Source organism: Boleophthalmus pectinirostris, unplaced genomic scaffold (genome assembly GCF_026225935.1).
Source record: "Boleophthalmus pectinirostris isolate CB_2022bp ecotype Guang Dong unplaced genomic scaffold, ASM2622593v1 HiC_scaffold_7, whole genome shotgun sequence".
Taxonomy (NCBI): Eukaryota; Metazoa; Chordata; class Actinopteri; order Gobiiformes; family Gobiidae; genus Boleophthalmus; species Boleophthalmus pectinirostris.
This window is the reverse complement of record NW_026571473.1, coordinates 21162857-21181971: the sequence shown is the minus strand read 5'-3', so window position 1 is coordinate 21181971 and position 19115 is coordinate 21162857. Positions and strand designations below refer to the sequence as shown.

The 19115-nt window shown below is 39.7% G+C and overlaps 4 protein-coding genes across 13 annotated transcripts in view; 1 reads left to right on the top strand and 3 right to left on the bottom strand.

Annotated features, from left to right (window-relative positions):
• The window catches only part of pip5k1ca (phosphatidylinositol-4-phosphate 5-kinase, type I, gamma a), a 42790-nt gene extending 40104 nt beyond the window's left edge, over nucleotides 1-2686 (bottom strand). For all 6 annotated transcript variants that reach the window (XR_008633531.1, XM_055164479.1, XM_055164481.1 and 3 more), the window contains exon 1: nucleotides 2301-2686. Coding sequence is in view for 5 of the 6 variants with exons in the window: in XM_055164479.1 (XP_055020454.1) it covers nucleotides 2301-2433 (133 nt within the window). In the remaining variant the exon portion in view is untranslated. The remainder of the gene's footprint in view (nucleotides 1-2300) is intronic.
• A 301-nt stretch (nucleotides 2687-2987) lies between these two features.
• gpx4a (glutathione peroxidase 4a) lies at nucleotides 2988-5855 on the bottom strand. 3 transcript variants are annotated; one of them, XM_020940038.2, is made up of 7 exons: nucleotides 5709-5855; nucleotides 4431-4525; nucleotides 4204-4348; nucleotides 3823-3974; nucleotides 3719-3743; nucleotides 3450-3509; nucleotides 2988-3311 (listed from the first exon to the last, which is right to left on the bottom strand). In XM_020940038.2, exons 1-7 carry the CDS (start codon nucleotides 5772-5774, stop codon nucleotides 3279-3281), a joined length of 576 nt encoding a protein of 191 aa, XP_020795697.1. In that variant the 5' UTR covers nucleotides 5775-5855; the 3' UTR covers nucleotides 2988-3278. The 3 variants fall into 3 exon arrangements, with proteins under 3 accessions (XP_020795697.1, XP_020795695.1, XP_020795696.1); XM_020940036.2 differs by having other exon boundaries at nucleotides 5682-5824; XM_020940037.2 differs by lacking the exon at nucleotides 5709-5855 and adding an exon at nucleotides 4698-4920.
• Nucleotides 5856-5878: 23 nt separating this feature from the next.
• On the top strand, nucleotides 5879-7445 carry polr2eb (RNA polymerase II, I and III subunit E, b). Of its 2 annotated transcripts, none has more exons than XM_020940117.2 (8): nucleotides 5879-6051; nucleotides 6234-6408; nucleotides 6495-6610; nucleotides 6679-6759; nucleotides 6863-6921; nucleotides 6997-7075; nucleotides 7191-7261; nucleotides 7338-7445. In XM_020940117.2, exons 1-7 carry the CDS (start codon nucleotides 5995-5997, stop codon nucleotides 7254-7256), a joined length of 633 nt encoding a protein of 210 aa, XP_020795776.1. In that variant the 5' UTR covers nucleotides 5879-5994; the 3' UTR covers nucleotides 7257-7261; nucleotides 7338-7445. The 2 variants fall into 2 exon arrangements, with proteins under 2 accessions (XP_020795776.1, XP_055020477.1); XM_055164502.1 differs by having other exon boundaries at nucleotides 6997-7079; nucleotides 7195-7261.
• Nucleotides 7446-7679: 234 nt separating this feature from the next.
• Nucleotides 7680-18751, bottom strand: arhgap45b (Rho GTPase activating protein 45b). 2 transcript variants are annotated; one of them, XM_020940095.2, is made up of 24 exons: nucleotides 18306-18751; nucleotides 16878-17112; nucleotides 16413-16595; nucleotides 14723-14863; nucleotides 14247-14331; nucleotides 13226-13298; nucleotides 13084-13150; nucleotides 12788-12919; nucleotides 12593-12654; nucleotides 12326-12436; nucleotides 12150-12230; nucleotides 11745-11912; nucleotides 11411-11548; nucleotides 11036-11229; nucleotides 10854-10957; nucleotides 10682-10765; nucleotides 10505-10606; nucleotides 10210-10373; nucleotides 9947-10135; nucleotides 9700-9837; nucleotides 9161-9417; nucleotides 8663-8894; nucleotides 8483-8585; nucleotides 7680-8352 (listed from the first exon to the last, which is right to left on the bottom strand). In XM_020940095.2, the coding sequence occupies exons 1-24, from the start codon at nucleotides 18582-18584 to the stop codon at nucleotides 7925-7927; spliced, it is 3750 nt and encodes a 1249-aa protein (XP_020795754.2). In that variant the 5' UTR covers nucleotides 18585-18751; the 3' UTR covers nucleotides 7680-7924. The 2 variants fall into 2 exon arrangements, with proteins under 2 accessions (XP_020795754.2, XP_020795753.1); XM_020940094.2 differs by lacking the exon at nucleotides 18306-18751 and adding an exon at nucleotides 17876-18272.
• Between the last annotated feature and the right edge of the window lie 364 nt (nucleotides 18752-19115).

The following is a 19115-nucleotide window of genomic DNA, read 5'->3' as shown; positions in this document are numbered from 1 at the left end:
GAAGACTTGAGCAGTTACAACTTTGTATACTGTCTAGCTAGCTCTAAAGTGGTTTATTCATGTTTGGGCTTAACCCTGCTGATGTATCTGGCCTAGTCTGGTTACGACAAGATTTTAAAAAGTTATGAGTAATTAAAGCTCACAGAATGGGCTGTATGTGACAAAAGAAATTCTTGGGGGACTAAAAACATCCCCCATGTAATTAATTGACTAAAATGGGGCACAGCATGGCAATTGCTAATGTTCTCAGAATTATTAAGATATTGCCCAAAAAATTCATATACAGATAAGTAATAGTAAATATCATGTCATATCAAGACAAACTGAATTGTCTGGTCACACATATAAATGCATATAAATGTTCAGAATCTTAATTAGTAATAACAATTAGTTGATAATAACGGCCCTAAGACATACAAGTATTGTTGTATTATATATATCACTCATCACCTGCTTGTGTATAGCAGTGTAACACTAATTGAAAGTGAAAACTCAGCGTGTGCGTTTTGGAGCCAGCTGTGACTCAAACACACACGAATATTCTCTCATTTACAGTGGGGTGAATGATGCAATTTAGGGATATGATGCAACATAATGAGTGACGTCAAGAAGCCCCCATGCTGTGAAAGCTGAGAAACCAATACTTCATCTTTAGAGAGGAAGCACAAGTTTTTGAGTGATATTGAAGATCCGCTCAATAGCAAAACACAAAAATGATATTGCTATTATAAAAATAGTTGACAGAAAGACAAACATAATTACTAGATGCTGCAAGAGCTGTAGGCTCCTCATATAGTTTGCAATGTTAAAAATACAGACTGCTAATTTCGTTAAAAGTAAACGCAACATCATTCCAAAGTCCTTCCTTCCTAAATAATGTTCACTTAGAATGAAGGAACAGGAATAAGGTGCTATGTAGGCCTATATATCAGACGGTAATGGTTCAAATAAAGGTACATGCACCATGTTAAAAAATAGTGTGAGTGTTGTGGTGAACCAGATTTCTCTAATAGGACTTTTAATGGCCTTCTTCTAAAACTGTTATAGGTTTTTTCCTTTAAGCACTCACTGCAGAGCCTATTAGAGCAGGACTGCACAGATGATAAGCTATAATTGAAATGTGTCTGCTCAGCTCTGCAATTTCTAAAAGCAACTTAGCCCAAAGCTAAGGTGATTTAACAAGATGGCAGTAGAGTACTGAAACCAGAATTGGAAAAGCAAACCTACTCCAATACATGCTCCCTCTGTCTTTCAAACCTTTTTTTCCATTGCGTTTGATTGGTGAGTTGAGCAGGCACGCACTTGTGAAATTACCTCGGGTGCACTAGACACGCGCCAGCAAGCAGCAAGCCAGAAAATACAAAAAATGACATCTGCAGCCAACGGCTCCCCTCCACCACAGCATGTTACCATTGAGTTTCAGAAGGAATCCTACATAGTGAACAACCTTCGATTCACAGGTCTGCTCAATGTGGAGGTCCAGAACTCGCTATAGTCAGCAATTTTCACCATGTGAGGAGAGAGAGAAATCCCCAAACACACACAGTATCAGTGACTGGGACAAAGGACTGAATAAACTGAACATGTTATTTACAGGATGGGACAATGGAGTCAGTGTAATAAGTTATTATATTATAACAACGTGTAAAACCATTTTTATGGTTTGGAAATAATTATTCCTCCTTTTGACTGTATATTTTGATAATGAAAGCTAGGCATGTTCATTATACCTTAAACCATAACCTAATGAATCTCTTTCTTATTTCAGATAACCCCCCAAAATACTATTGCATAATAATGTACTGAGCATCATAGTAGCTGTCAAAAAACTGCCTACTAGGCTACTCCACATATGTGGTCCAGGCTTCCAGTTCAATAATACAACAGTCATAAAGCATTACAATTTTATAATGAAACTGCCTTGTTCAATTGTTAGCATTAAGGTGACCCCTACATGCAGTCTGTAAATGACACATTTGTCCAGGTGACCCTAAATGTACACCTGATTCCCCTTTTCAGCAGATCATTATTACCTTCATTTAATTAAGTCAAGACAACACAGATCACTCATCCTACACATACAGTAGCCAACAGTTTACTGCTAATTTACACAATAATGTCTCTGCAGAGCTTCTGTTTACCTGTTTTCATCCAGCCAAGGTTAGTTAGCTGGTAGCTAGCTAACAGCAGAGATGAGTCGGGACTTTCTGGTCACAGCATCACAAGTGCAATGGATACATGCGTGATAAAACAGCATCTGTCACGCATAGGATGAGTTGGTGAAAAAAAACAACACGTACCCATATCACCCGGGTCCATCCCATAGCCGACTCCCATCACCGCGTCCCCATCCTCAGATGCTGCGGCCCCGGACAGAGGACTCCCTTCCCCGGCCTCCGACAGCCCGACCGCTCCCTCGGCTGCTGCCTCCATTCAGTCTCCCGCAGGAAAAAAGCCAAGCCCCGCGAAGGAAGGACCCCACGGTAGTGTTGGATCAACCCGATGGCGAGGAGAAGAGCGTGTCTCCTCGGCTCTGGAGCACCGGTCAGACGGGTAAATATAGGCGAGTTATCCACGAGAGTCCCTTCATGTGTGCGGTAGTCCCGAGTCTTCTCTGCTCTGCTGTCAGCTCCACTGCGCTGACTGCTGCTACTGTACTACCCACAGATTTACCATCACCAACCACTACTACTACACCGGGACTGCGCTCTGTGGACCCCGCTGGCGGACACAAATAAGAACTGCAGCATAGAGCCTCATTAATATGATTTTTTTTTCGCAGCAGGTTTTCCTCTTCACACCCATGGAAAAAAAAATATACTTCATATGTAACCACATTTACAATTAAAAAATGCTAAAAGAACCAATTTGACATATTATTCTATTATTCTATAAACTGCACTGCATACTGGCCAAATGGATGTGATTAAATGATGCATTCCTAACAAAATCATGCAACATTAGAAACAAATTAAATAATACACACATTTAACTTGTTGGTGCTTTTTATTTGGAAATTTAGTATGGTACTTCTTTGCCTGACAGAGACTCAGATTCAGACAACATTGTGCTCTTCCCAGTAGTTTTGTACGCAATTTTCATCAGGTCTGTTCAGTCCAGAAAACTAGATTTTTGAACATCCCTTCATTTATCTGGGCCAGGCACATGTTATATTGACTGATTCTCTGAGACACAGAAACACAAAAAATACAATACCAGGAGAAATTATAAGCGAGTTAGTAAATGCATTATTGGTTGGCCATCCATTCACGCAGAGATTACAGGTACTGGGGAAGATCCCTTTCCACCACCTGAAAATAAACAACAAATACATTATTATTAGTTCAATGTAATGTTCATTCAATGGCAGTGTATGATTGTTAGTAGTTCATTTTAATACTGTAACAATCTTTAGAATTATGGTTTCTTCAAACATAAATTATACTTACACTAGGATCATCCAGGGGCCCATATCTCTTTACCACCTGGCCCTCTCTATTGATCAAAAACTGAAAAGAAAAAACACACAGTACTTAAAGACTTTTTTTGTCCACATACTTACATAACCATAATCATAGCCCCTTATAATAGTTATGTAGTTATGTTATGTAATATATTACTTCATAATACATATTAAAAAGGCACTCTTGTCATATTTTATAGTGTTATAAATAGCAATTTTATGATAATTTAACAATCATAGAACAAAAACAATTACCTTTGTAAAGTTCCACTTGATGCTACTGTAAGATTAAAAACATAAGAATAATCAGTTTTATATTACTTTTTATTTATTCAAGTGCTGAATTGACATAAACTTACTTTCCCATGAACCCTCTTCCATTGGGTTGGCTCTTGAGCCACTTCCACAGAGGGTGAGCACTGTCTCCATTTACATCAATTTTACTGAACATGTCAAACTGAGCGTTGTACGATTGAGCAAACTGCTTGATCTGGGCCTCAGTGCCTGGCTCCTGTGGACAAATCACAGAGAAAACAGCATTAGAGGATACAAGCCACTCACATTTTCATTGTCTAGTTAAGGGCACCTGCATCATCATTACATAAAATACTTCAAAATGTGATTGATGTGATATTCCTTTAACAAACCAGATAAAAATTTTAAGTCAACAATAGAGGCTAACAGTTCTTTCTATGACTGATGGTCTCCAAAAACAATTAATAATGTGAGGGACTGTGTACCTGGTTTCCAAACTGGTTGGAGGGGAAGGCAAGAATGCGCAAACCCCTCTCAGCATAGCGGGCGTACAAATCCGCAAACTGAGAGTAGTTCACTGGAGTTTTTCCTCATTTAGAGGCAACGTTAGTGATGATGACAACATTACCCCTGACAAAACAAACACACAAATCTGATAAGAAGGTAGATAGTAGAGGACATTTAATATTTGGTTAGTGTGGTCAAAGTTTACCTATATTTTTCCAGAGACACCAAGTTTCCATCAATATCTGTGGCTGTGAAGTTGTAAATTGATGTGGCAGTCTGCCATTCCTCTGCTGGTACAGACTAAAAAAAAAAACAATAAAAATATAAATATTCAATGAATCACTTCAAAAGGCAAACAAAGCTCGACACAAATTAGTTTTACCTACAGTTTTTTCAACCTTTAAATTACACACATGCATTTAACCAAATCAGTTTCCAACAACTGAGGAATAAAGCTATTCAAATCTCTTACCATTGTCTGCAGCAAAACAGAGAAAAGGACAGCAGACCCTAGTAGACGCATGCTGGCCTTCAGTAAGGTCCCCTGAAGGCAGCAAGCAACCACAACTCCCGTACTAACAAACTGACCAGTTCTGATCCGGTACAGGACTGGGGCGGTTATTGAAGCAGCTCAGCCTCTAATACTGAGAGGCAGTCCTACAAATGTACTTAGTCCACAGTCCACCACAACACCTCTTACTGTTGAGCAAACGAGAATAGGATCAGTCTGTGTCCAGGGCAAAGGACAAGTCTTAAGAAATACATAATCCCTTTATATAAAAGAGATTACTGTTACACAGGCAATAAACAATGAGCTCAGATGTAAATCTGAATTCTGCTGTTGCGAACATATTCATATATTTAAGTCCGTGACAGATGAATAAATCCCACACTTGTGCTGTGTTTGGACAATAGGCTTTGACATTCTATTTTTTCAACAACTCATAACACAGACGTATGTCAAAGAATGTCAGTTTAAAATTATTTTTTTTACATTCATTTGAATTTGAATTAAGTTTATTTAACCGCTATTTATCCAGGAATGTCGACTAACCACTTCTTATTTATGACAACGATACATTTAAGTCACATAAGTCACATAAGTCATATATGGCATCGTTTATTTAAACTGACAATTAGCATTAAAAAGGTTCTTCACATGCATTCGGTTATTTAAGCACTTATCATGTCCCTGCCTTCAGATGATAAGCAAATATTGGCAGTGAGGTCACAACAGGGAAACAAATAAGGCACATCCATCCACCAGTTGTCATGACAAGCACTGAGTCTCATGCACAGACTTCTGTACCATTTGCTTCTTACAAACACAGTGCTCTCTCAAACCCTCATAGGTTATACGATTTCAAAAGCAACTGCGACGAGTTACATAAAAAAAAAACAACATCATGCTAAACACATGCTGCACGAATTAACAAATTGTACTTTTCTACATTACCGTTGCGGTTAATACAAAGTACAGTACCATGGCCAGTAGCGCTCCACATACCGTCACCACGCCAAATGCTAAAATAACACAAAAAGGCCTCATTTTTATAAGAAAGAGGCCACCTTTTGACCTAATCTAGATAAAGCATTGCAGCCGCACGAGCCACACCTCCGGTTTGTTGTGAAACACAAACCCCACCTTCATTGTGACGTGATCACTACGCGACTACTCACTGGCTACGGCGTGTGTCGCTCTCTGTTCGAGCAAAGGCTAAAAATAAAAGATTTACTCTATATTATATAAATAATACATTTGTGGAAATATGGATGACGAAGAGGAGACCTACAGACTGTGGAAGATTCGTAAAACTATCATGCAGGTGATATACAAACAAGTTTTTTTTGTAATATGTCGCTTCGCTTTGTTATTTTAGCTTAGCATTTTACTCAGTGATGTACTTAGAATTGTGGATTTATTACGCATCTAAGTTCAGATCATAATGTATTCCGCCAACTACAATTTTAGTAACATGCGCCGCTTCTCGTCCTTGTTTCTGTGTAGCTCTGTCACGACAGAGGGTACCTGGTGACACAAGACGAGTTGGACCAAACCTTGGATGAATTCAAGAGTCAGTTTGGAGACAAGCCCAGCGAGGGTCGCCCGAGGAGGACAGATCTCACGGTGCTGGTGGCGCACAACGACGACCCCACAGACCAAATGTTTGTGTTCTTTCCTGGTAGGTTAAACTCGATGTACCCAGTGAGGGGATCGGGAATACAGAAATGAGAATACATCTAACATGCTGTTCCAATTCACTTTCAGAGGAACCTAAAGTTGGAATCAAAACCATAAAGATGTATTGCCAGAGGATGCAGGAAGAAAACATCACACGCGCCATTATAGTCGTTCAGATGGGTATGACACCATCAGCAAAGCAGGTATGTGACTTACTTCTATGATCTATAAATATCGTTTGTCCATTGTAATCATACATTTCTTTCATCAGTCTTTAGTGGACATGGCCCCTAAATATATACTTGAGCAGTTTTTACAACAAGAACTGCTTATTAACATCACAGAGCATGAGGTGAGCAACACACCAATGTACAAACTTACCTGTGTAGAAATAATGACATGTATACTGAATTTGAAATTCCTTTTATAAATGTAATACATTTCATTTGTTTCAGCTTGTTCCAGAACACATTGTAATGACAAAAGAGGAAGTGACTGAACTCCTAGCGAGATAGTATCCTTTATGAAAAATCATTTTGGACAGAAGTAGTCACATCCATGTTTGTTTTTCCTTATTTTTTTTCTTCAGTAAATTAAAGGAAAGTCAGTTACCTAGGATTCAGGCTGGGGACCCTGTTGCACGTTACTTTGGTTTAAAAAGAGGACAGGCAAGTAATATTTGCCTAATTCAAATTGTGTAGCCGTCGTTAACCATAATTGTAATTCTGCACTTTCTGCGTGGTCAAAAGTGTAACATCGTTGATTTTTGTAATTGAATTTCAGGTAGTAAAGATTATCCGACCCAGTGAGACGGCTGGAAGGTACATCACATATAGATTGGTACAGTGAAGGAGGTATGTCACTAGTCATTACAGGAATGTTGTCAAATCTATTTTCCTTTTGTTTTTAACTTTATTATCCATCATCTAGGAGGATCAGAGGACGTCAAAGTGATGTGTCTGAAACAGTAATTTTGTCTTGTTTATAAACTTTTTTTTTTAAGAATTTTATAAATAAAAACTAGTAATAAACACTTCACCAATCATCTTATGCATCTAAACAAAGCATACAATTAGAATACATACTAAACCAATAGTACATGACAAAATATAAACACTTAGAAGGAAAAAGGTACTGTTACTCCCTGGGAGCCATGTCAATTGCACATTGAAGCACTGTTGGCTTTATTTGAATAGACAGAGGGATGGTTACACATTTTGTGGTGAATATAAAATAGGACAACCCCTGTTCCATTTCAAGAAAAACACTGGGTATAATTTGGGTTTTATTAAAATGAATGAACAAGAACAAGTCATTTCAGCATTAGAAAAATATTAAATTTTAAGTACTGCAAAATTAAACTTTGTGGATTAAAACATTTCCCCATCATTCAAATGTGAAGTCAACAGCATGAATGCATAGATCTTACAGTCTAACAGATACACATGTATAAAATATAAAAACTCATTAGTCTCTAAAAAATCCTTTAGCTCATTCACACAATTTTCTTCATAATTTCAGACAAACTCAGGTTCACTGTCCCTGTTCCTTGTAAGGGGTAACTTCTTCCCGCCAAGGGGTGCCAGAGGTAGCCCTGGCAGGTTTAGAACGGGGGAGCAGGGGTAGTTGTTGTTTTGATTCAGGTTGAGATTGGCCAAAGACGCACCAACTTCCTCCTCAGTTGGAGTATCTTCTTCAGGGGGACAACAGTTGGGCGGAGTTGGTGCCTCTTCACATTTAGGACTGTCTTCTTCTGGTTCAGCATCTGTGTGAAAGGCAGAGACACTGGACATGTCTAAACTGTCCCGATAGCTGAGCTGGTCCTCGTCCAGACTGGCCTCACTCTCCTGTTTGACCAGAGTCCGGCTCAGAGTCACCTGAGTCTCCTCCTCCAGTTCAGAGTCCGAGAGCTGCTCATTGGAGCCTAGCGATCCCAAAGAACTACCTTGAAAATCAGAAAATGTCAGATGGTGTCAAATGGAACAAACTATTCATCCTGAACATCAAAACTAAATAGTTGCCTGTCAACTCAGACTGAAATCAGTACAGAGTAAAATATAAGCAAATAAACTTACTGCACCCCTCCTCTGTTTTAATTTTGTCTTCTATCTCTTTCTCCTCTCCCACCTTGTCCTCTTCATCAGGGGAGCTCATAGACTTCTCATCTATTATGGCGCTCTAAATAAGCAAAATGATAAACAATTTTGCACATGAATGCAATTTGTCAATCAAGTGTGATTACAAAATATACTTACTGGTTGAACTGACACGGATGCAGAACGCCCACTTTTGTTTGACAATTTTGACTGAAAAATGGTTGAATAGAATACGATGAGGGCCTCCACAATGCGGGCCTGGTGTGGATAGTCCACCAAAGAGGACAGAGAGATTGTGGCTCCGGTGGGACGTGGGCGCATCAAGGACGGTCCAAAAACTATACCCAAGTTACTAGGACTCATCTTATTATCCTCCTCCAGCTCTGCAATCCTGAATGGAATTCAAATAATAAATAGAGTATTGTTGTCTTCTGACACCAATTTTTACTGCATCCTCTGACTTTCTTCCGCCAAACTAATGAATGTTATGAATAAATTGGAATCTTAACATTTGTGTGTGTTTAGAGTATTATGCACCATTGCCCTCTGACAAATAAAGATTCTACCCATTACCTATCTACTAACTTACTTATTACTACCTACTTACTTTAATGGGATCACGAGGAGATAAACAAATGTATAATATGTAGTACTTACCGTCTGAGGTGTCGTATGATGTAGCGCAGTGTCGCGATGTTGGCCTTGGGCAGCTCCTTCAGAAGTTCTTTCAGTTTTTCAATGAGGTTTAAGATCTCAGGATCAGTATCTGGGCCAAGGTCGACCAGCTCGGGACCTTTTCCAACAGTGGGACCACAAGACTCTTCCCCCTCTGTGGCTTCGTCACTGTGCAGGCTCTCCTTTGCCAGCCCCATCAGGTGGTTATATAGGTGGAATGGCATGATGGGCTCTGGCAACTGGGTACATAAGAGCACACATCAGGCTAATCTAATTTCTTCAAAATTGCCCCCTGGGTTAGTTAGGAAACAAGATGACAGCCCCCTATATAATATTGATGAGGAGGAAAGGCACTGATTGTATATTAAATGAATACTTAAAACTAAGTGAAAATACAAAATTACAAAATAATTGCCAATTTGCCAAAGTCCTTAATGGGTAAAAGTTGGCTAAGTCATCTATGTACAATACACTGTTTCATGTGGTTAAATTGTTAAGTAAATATCACTAATAGCACACACCTGCCTAAGGTAAAGTTTCAACACATTGCTGATGTCATGAGGAGAGCACTGGGACAGCTCCACCAGCTCTTTGCCGTTCTCAAATGCCTGACAAAGCTTCTCCACACGAGTCTTGACTCCATTGACTCTGTAGATGCCCTGTAAATATAAAAGTTGTGTTTATAAAGAAAAAGTTGTGTTTATAAAGTAACCACACATTGAGTAGATATTCTAAATACCAGGATGTAGAATATGCTTGTCCACTCACCTTCATTTTAAGTGCCCTTCTCTCGATCTCTGAGATACATTTCGTGATAATGAAGGGGATGCCGTCACTGGCACAGCTAGCCACCTGAGAGAACTCCCTCCCGAACAGTTGCAGACGGCCCTGCAGCTTCTTATGGCCACATTGAATTGCCAGAGTCTCCAGACAGCGTTTGTGACAGGCCAAGAAACACTGGGAGCAGTGATATAAAAGTGATTTAATAAATATTTATAACCAAAATTCAACCAGTCTTTCCATGGACTAACCTCCTCACACTCGGCCCCCTGGAAATACACATAACTGTCACATTCACGGCACTTGGATGGAGTCCTGAGTTTTCTGAGTCTGTGTGTCTGAGCAGCTTTAGATAAACCAATGTTACGAAAGGGTCTGGTAGACACAACCACATCAGGATCCATACCATTGATATCTGACAAAAAACAGAAAAAAATCCGGAATTAAATTAAACCTTAATTAGTCGTTACATATAATATTAATAGTGTATTTATCACACTATAGATAGTATAATTAAATAAGAATAAAAAAATAAAAAAAACTCACTTGGAGATTCAAATGAAGCAACATTTCCATCTTTTTCATCCACATCTTCATTAGACGAGACCGTGCAAGTAGAGGATGTTCGGGGGATTTTACTGATGTCACCTTTACAATACAATAATCCTAAATTATTATTTTGTTATACACTTTTTTTTTTTAAGAACAAAAGACTGAGCTAACCTGTGCTAGCTGTTGGAGAGTCCAGACCTTCTCCTCCAACACTGTCGTCACTCACTGTCGAGCCCCAGGATTTGTGTCCTTGTCCTAAAGCAAAGTGTAAAGTCAAGCCCTTGAGTAATGAACTATTCATTATCAAGCCAAATAATGAACTATTAAAGATTAGTGAACTGACTCTTTCTCTGTGCCTCAGTCTCCTTGTCCTGTTGAGTAGCTGGACTCTCAGAGTGACTTGGAGGCTCCGTGTTGAAACTATCATTTCTCGGCCTATGGCCATGGCTGCCATACAACAAGACAGTGTCAATAATTTCACAAAAGATACTAAATGACAAGCCTACAGTTTTAAAGGTATATTACTGTGAGGAGGAGCTGGGGGAGTAGGTCTCAAAGGTGTAATGGACGGGGGGCTGCTCGGGCAGCTGCAAGTCTTTGACGTGAGCAGCATACTGCTGTCCCGGGTCGTACAGTTTACTGCTCTCACACAGAGTCTGGTAGTGCACTGGCAAAGCCACTGTCTGCATGTGCATCAACTGGTAGTACGAGATTGTTGCCTGAAAAATAAAACATTAGAAGCGTTTCAACTTCTTGTATCACTCACATTACATAAACATGACCAACTAATATTGGGTTAAAATATTCCGACCAACTGTAGAAGTCTAAAAGACCAAACCATGAACATTATGTTTAATAATCAAATTAGTTGGTAACTGTAATGCTCTGTGTGTTTCTGACCGATCGCAGTGTCTGGTCACTCTGCTTGATGACATCCTGCAGTTGTCGGAGGACAGTGACTTTGGTGTGCTCCAGTTCCAGTCTTTGTGTTGTGGCGTCTGCGATACATGTCCGGTACGTGGCCTCTGCTTCATCAGTCTGAACACATGCAATAAAACTTTAACTACAGCGCACATCTCACAACTGATGTGAGACATTACATTTCCTTTAACCCTCAGATGACTCTACAATGTCTGCCCCATCAACTCAATCCAAAGCAGTACAAATTAAATTTGCTAGAAATATTTATCAAAACAACCACAAACTATGGCTGGTGTCTGGAGCTGATAAGGACCTTGTTGCGAGCCTCCTCCTCCAAGCGTTTCTTCTTCTCCACAGTTTTGGCGGTAGACCCTGCTCCCTCCTCTTCGGCTCGACTGGCTGCTGCTTTGGCCTTTTCGTACTCTTCACAGCGAGCCGCATAGGACTGCTTTGCCTTCCTTAAGTTCACCTCACACTCCAACTATTCACAAAATACCACAATCAGACCTAACATGAAACAACAGTGGAAGCACTTTAATTTAGTTTGGGCTTATTTAAGCAATAACAACTTTTAAATGTCCCCTTAAACATAGTTTTAAAAATTTTTCGGTGTAATCCTATATGATAATCTTCAAGATCACAGTGGAGGAAAAATGTCAGATTTTCTGATGTAAGAAGTGGATAAAGATAAAAAGGTAATACTATACATGACTTATACCAATTTTCTTTTAGCTCGAATCCACTGCTCCTTGATATCCTTTCTTTTTTTCTCATGTTCTTGTTTACGCTGCATCAAGGGCTGTGTGGACAACAAACAGATATACCTTTAGTCAAATATTAAAACATGGACACTAACAAAATAAACATAACATAAAACAATATTTGGTAAAACACCTGTATGAAGGTCTGGCTATGCAGAGTGGTGTTGGCCTGCTGCAGTCCCACACTCTGCTCCTGGTCCTGCTCCAATGCCAAAGAGTAGATGGAGAACAGAGGCATGTGTGGCTGCAGGGAGAAGAAAAAATGCATTTGATTTATTGGGACAGGACAGTAAGCAATGTGAAATGGGGGTGAAGAGTAGGAAAAGGCATTCATCTCATAACGCTAATGCTGGCTCACTGTGTGTGATATGTTATAAAAAAGTATAAAAATAATATTTACATGTGTGATGCTGTGTTTGCAGGACTGGTATAATTTCTGGAGACCTTTTGCAAACTCCATCTCTGGGAAAACAAAGTTAAACAACAGTTAGCGCTGACTAAAAGAAATGGATTATTTTGTTCCACTCAAAATTTACGGCATACAAAAATTGCCTTGATTGAGTCACACTGAACTTTTTTGTGTGCACTGACTTACCAAGCGAGGTCCTCTTCTCTACGTAGCTGATCAGATCCTTCATGTATTTGGAGATGGTTTTGGCATAGAGCAGAGCGGAGTCCACCCCTCCCTCACTGCGCTGGAGGATCACATCTACCTCCTCCACCCGGCCTACATGCATTCAAATCATCCAATGCACATGCACATTTGTTTTCAGTTTATCAAATGTCATTGTAGTATTTTGTGCTTCTAATGAAAATAAAACTGCTATACACATGTAACAAATGTACATTTTAGGTGTATAAAGTCTGTAACAAGCATAATGGTGTACATACCCATGTCTTGTAGATCCCCCCTGAACTGACCAGCTTCGCCGGCAGCAGCATATAGGTTTTCCATTGACTAAAAAGAACAAAAATCATAATTATATTTTTTGTTTAATTAGACATGGACATAGAGTTGCTTTGAAAGTCTCACCCTGCTCTTCTCTGTGGGCAGTAGTGAGAGCAGGGTGCTGCTGTCTACCTCTCCCATGAGCAGTTCAGACACACTGGAAAAGACATGCTAGTGTTTAACAAGAGTATTAAGAGAATCACAGACATAATAGCAAATAAAATTAAAATATAACCGAGAAAATACACAATTAAGTCTTCTTTAATGTTGTAGTGATTAAGTGTGTACCCCATTCGTCTCCATTTTTTTTACATTCTACTGAAACTGAAAGAGGTATTACATTTCAAAAAGTAAAATACAACAACCAAATGTAACAAAAACAGACAAAAGACTAAAACCTGTAAATAATGAACATACCCATCTTCAAAAAAAAAAAAGTATAAATGTTGCTATGAATGTAAATATATTATGTAAATGTACTGAAGTGAGTAGTAGAGACTATGAGGAAACAGACATGTCAGGCAGATTTCAACCGTCTCAGCCAACTCACTTCCTCTAAACTCTTTGACTGAAGTCTTCACCCAAAATGGCACATGTTATACGTATGTTTACAAACAGCAATGTACCAGTTAAGTTGGGGATTTTTACATACATTTTATAGATTAGTTACTACCAAAGAAATAAGACAGGGCACACAATGAGATAAGCAAAGACCACAAATGTCAAAGTGACCACAAGTGTTAAGGTTGTCACCATGCTTATAATAGTAAAAAAAAAAACTGATTATGTTAGCCAAAGCTTTTTTAGATTTAGTTTAGTAAAGCTTCCAGTGTGTTGCAGTTTTGGTTTTGTGTCACAATGTGTAGATCGAAACCCACTTCCTGTTTTCAGCTCTGCCTCATGCAAATGTGTCACCATCGTCACTGTACTTCTCTCTGCTGTTCCCAACAACGGGCCTCTGTATGCACCGACTACCTGATTTTTGTGGTTGTAAAGCACCTAACATGAATTTGGTCATCAGTAACCTTTTCAGCAGATTAGAATTTCAAAATATGGGTGAAAACACTATTGAAGATATATTAAGGAAAATAAATGTTATACTCACTTGCTGCTAAAGGCAACTGCAATGGTCTCGATGGCTTTCTCAAACTCCATTTTGTCTGCTTCATTGGGTGCCTCATAGTGGAAACCTAACAATTAGACCCATGCTTGAATTTAGCTTAATTCAGTAGACTGTTAATCTCACTGATGTACTAAAATACACAAAGGGGGAAAATTCAACAGTTCTCACACACCCCGTTTAGATAAATCAATACATGTTTTATATTAGACACGAGTCCAGAGTAAATATCATATGTAGTTTGAGTAATAATAGTAATTTAATAATATCTCCTGCACAGATTTGCCACTGACTCAATAGGCCTTGCTGTGTATTTTTGTTTCCCTTTTTGAACTGCCGTTGAAAGATCACGGTTCAGTGCAGTTCATTTCTAATTTATTGAGACAGCATTAATAGCGTTTAATGTAGATCACGTAACACAAAACTTGCTTTGTAGAAACAGAATAGTACATTAGACAGACCTTTGACTTTGGATATAAGCTTGCCGGCGGCGGTGAGGATCTCCACAGTGTTGAGCAGAGGGTATGTGTTAATGACCTGCCGCAGCACCCGGAGGACCTCTCCCAAACACTCGTGGGCTACAGGACGCTGGCTCTCCTTACCTGTGTACATGGACACAGGGGAAGATATTCAACCATTACTATGAAACAAAATGAAGTACCTGAAGGCTACACTACAGGCTATTTATGGAATTAACCACATTTTTTGAGTTAAACATTTAATTTCAATGAATAACTACTACTGTGGAAAAACAAGTGCTTTCTCTGATACACCATTACACTTGTGTTTAGAAAAGCTAGAGAGATGTGGTGCATGACTGAACCACCTCATGATGTGAATTAGAACCAGTGCTAATGTGACAGGGGTCAGCTCGCCCCTCTTTATTTAAATCTGTCTCCATCACAGAAGTGTCCACACAGCATGAACTCAAAAGGCCAGACTGACCTGACCACAGCGACAGGAGGATGTGGCTATTTTTAAGGTCGAAAACATGGATTTATTTGAAATGGTGCATTTAAACTGGCATACATGTCTACAACAGCATTTTTACACAAATCAGTGGTTAGGAGACATGTCAGTGGGTCTAACATATAAAAAGGTTTGATAATTTTAAATATATTATCATAAAAACAGTAGCAGAAACAGTCATCATAAAATAGTACATTATTATAAAGGAAAACATTGTTACGTCAGATTGATTAAGACAGACTGAGAGGAGGAGGAAGTGTGGACAAAGCCACTCTGTCAAAGGCTATCCATCACGGTTTCCTGTTTAGCTCTCATACAGGCAGTAGACAGATTAGGTACAGAAAAATATTTTTAAAAGCATTTTTCCTGATTAGTTTCAAATTTAGCACTGTTGTTTTTTCCCCCCAATATTTCCAGCTTCACTTTTATACTTTAATAGACAGATATCGCCTTCTCTTTTTTCAAAAGACGGCACGTGTGGGTGCTCCGGAAACACTCTAAGACTTTTGCAGACTCTTATTATTACCCACATACAGACAGGCGCGTGTCAGATGCCCTTGTCAAACCAAACAGGGAAGAGGGAGGCTAAACACTATTGTTCTGATAACTGGCAAACATGCAGTATTTTGTAGAGGAATTTATAACTGTAAAAATAGTGTCATGCAGTCACTAATGAGACTACAAAGCAATACAAGCAATGCTGCTCTACACATCCATCAACTTCAAAGCAAACTTTGTTGACTACAGTTCATGCAGTGAAGTACTCAAGATGGCGCTTCTATGACTCACCCATTGAAGCACATTTGATGAAGTGAGATCAGAGTTCAAGTCAGGCTCATGTCTTCCTGTCTTTCTCTTGTGTCCTGTAACAACTTTTGCTTCACTACAAATCTTAAAATGCACCCATTGGAAAGTGTTTTGAAGAGTTTGTTATTGTTTCTAATGGTTTGTCATTGTCATGGCCTAAAGGGGCCATCCACAATTTCATTTCTACAGAGGAAAAGTAAATATGCATGTCAAATTACTGGTAAATAAAACAATCTGCTTATTTGACTTGTGATTGTGATAATTTATTCTACTGATCTACTGACTCACATTTATGAAGAGAAACAGCATGGAGTCCATATCAATGAGTAAGCACTAAATTTTTTAAAATAAATTTATTACTGGACATTTCTTTACCTTCGACCATTACCACATCCTTGAGTTTATCCACCGCATCAGCGAAGCGTGCCACATCCCGGAGCAGAGCCGGGATGTCCTCCACCTCCAGGGCTGTGCTCTCAGGACTGTCCACCTGCGCAGTGGGGGTCAGAGCACCCCTCGCCTGCCCCCGAGTGAACACCCATGACTGTAGGGGAAAACCTGAAAGTCATAGTATTTTGATAGTATATTACAGTGGAATTAGGGTTTCTGTATACATAAGGGAAATGGCTTTAACATTTTTTCATTATTTGTTTCAACATTTACATATGTGCTATACAAATATATTTTGTATGCACATATTGTTTAAAGCATATTCCAATAGCAGCTAATGAATGATATATGTACATCTAGTTCTTGCATTTGAAATTCACGTTCATTATGTTATATTATTAGATTTTAATAACAGATAATAATAGATATTAGCCCATTGTTGATGCTAACCTGCTGCACTAGCATGCCTACTGAGTGAAGTAGGCCTCCGCAGTGTGCCCACAGGAGAGGGACAGTTCATCCCCTGCATCTTACTGTGCTGGACACTGGGGGTCCCGGGACAGGACATGGAGGGGTCCAACAGGCCTGCAGTGTTTGGGCTGAGAGTGGAGGGGGGAACATTGGGTGAAGAAGAGAGAGCAGCATCTCCGGCATCTTTACGAGGTTGCTCCTGAAGAATGGATAGCTGGAAAGGACATAAGAATAAATCAAGTAATCTTTTCCTTCTGGTGTCACTATTGTTAAACTTATAGCAAATAGCATTTATTTATATCATGCCTAGAGATGCACAGCTTTTTCAATTATGACACCAATATTGCCATTTTTTCTTACAGTAAATTCAAATGTACTATACAAAAGTCCAAAAACTCTAAACAAAATATGAAAAGATGACCTACACATGACAAGCTATGTCATTAATTGATCGCCCTAATATCCAGTCAATATCCTATGGAGATCAATACCTTCCTGGATAGCAAATACTGGCGTGCACATGCCTGTCAAGATGCAAACCTCTCAAACAATTCACTCATTTGTGATCTTTTGGGGTTGGATTTGGCACAGTGATACAAATTGATGTAAGACGAACTAAAACACAGACATTGATGATGTTGGTAAACACAGGAGATCTGTCACAAGATCCTGTATTTCGTTGTGTAACACTTCCTGACTCCATGCAGCTGAAGGGTGGGGTGAACCAAACCCCGTGTCAAAAAGCACAAAATACTATAAATATTTCAGAGCACTTTCAGTTATATTTACAGATTTTTGTTAATTACAGATGTTGCCAATGACTAATGAGGCCTAATTATTAATACATAAATACCTATATAGTCTCATTTTGTTCACTTGATAGTGCCTGCTTTAATGTTGACGAACCAGGGTCTATTTCAAACATAGGGGCCTTTTCTGGTTACAGTAAACACAGAGAAGAGTAGAGGTGGACATACCTGTTTGAGCCATGCGCCGTGCTTGTTAGGCAGTATGTCCAATTTTTCTTTGCCTTTAGGTTCACTTTTCTTAACTCTCTGTCCAGTAGAGTAAGGGTTGTAGCTTTTGCCCCCTCGCTTCAACATAACTCCTTCAGATCTACTTTGCCCCCATAATACACCCAAGTACTCTTCAGTTCAAAGGCAAACAGACGTCGACTGCGTCTTTCTCAGTGCCACCCATATACTTCCTTTAATGATTGTGCAGATAATCTGGTTGACAGAAAACCACTGGAAGTAACTCTATAGCTTACTATTGCCAAAGAACCCAAACTGAAAATGCTCTGCCACAGACTGCTGCAATATGCGCTCGTGTCAAGTGTCCATGAGGTGGTCATCTGACAGGGGCAGTGCGTAGAGCTGCAGAAAACAGAAGTGATGCTGTACTCACGGATGGGGCGCTGCTCTGTGGCCCGGGGCTTCCTGCTCTGCTCCTCTTCGTGATGGATGGCGTCTTCATGAGTTCACGCTTTTTTCTTGTGAACATCTTCAGCGTGCCTTTGCCGTCCATACCGACTTCTTTGAGTTTCACGTACAGCCCCCCCACCCACCCCCCGAGTCGCCACTTGTGCGCCTGTGTACCGTGTGTGCCCTGCGGGACCTCGGTGCCACCAGGACCGACCTTCAGCCAAGACAACCGTGCGTCTGTCTTCCTCCTGTCGGCGCACATTGAGCCGCGCAGGCTCAGTGACAGAGCTCACCACAAACCGTCTGCCGGCATCCGCTCAGAGCTGATTGATCAACAGGGCGCGGAGAGTCGCATGGGGAAAGTTTTGGTTTTGATTAATGCGGAGAAACCCTGACAAAAGATTTATTGATCTTTAAGGGGGGGTTGCTGTGTCCTATGGCAGACCAGCAAAACACCCGAGTCACAGTAATCAGGGGGCCCTGTCACACGTGTGGCAGCGATATTCCTCCGCCACAGCACCTGCTCTTCAAAGTTCAGCAGCTTCTCAGGAAAGTAGACCGCAACTAAAATCCTCTGCACCAAAATTAGAAATGTGCATCAGTGCATTTCTAAAATAGGGGAGCATATGTTGCCATAAAACACAAAAGTATATGAATAATAACCAATTTTAATGCCTTTATGCAAATTATAGAAAACTTTTTCAGATTCCTTCTCTCAGAAATTATTCTTATTGATGTAAACATTTAAGGAATAATTAACATGTAAAACGGCAATGGTACATATTGAAACAAT

Excerpts from the sequence above, each read along its gene's own strand:
- arhgap45b (XM_020940095.2), bottom strand. The coding sequence starts at position 18,584 with ATGTGCGCCGACAGGAGGAAGACAGACGCACGGTTGTCTTGGCTGAAG. Across the intron at positions 16,596-16,877 it reads TAGGCATGCTAGTGCAGCAG|GTTTTCCCCTACAGTCATGG; the intron begins GTTAGCATCAAC and ends TATGACTTTCAG. Across the intron at positions 11,230-11,410 it reads GTGACCAGACACTGCGATCG|GCAACAATCTCGTACTACCA; the intron begins GTCAGAAACACA and ends TTTATTTTTCAG.
- polr2eb (XM_020940117.2), top strand. The coding sequence starts at position 5,995 with ATGGATGACGAAGAGGAGACCTACAGACTGTGGAAGATTCGTAAAACT. Across the intron at positions 6,611-6,678 it reads TGACACCATCAGCAAAGCAG|TCTTTAGTGGACATGGCCCC; the intron begins GTATGTGACTTA and ends TTCTTTCATCAG. Across the intron at positions 7,076-7,190 it reads TTGGTTTAAAAAGAGGACAG|GTAGTAAAGATTATCCGACC; the intron begins GCAAGTAATATT and ends ATTGAATTTCAG.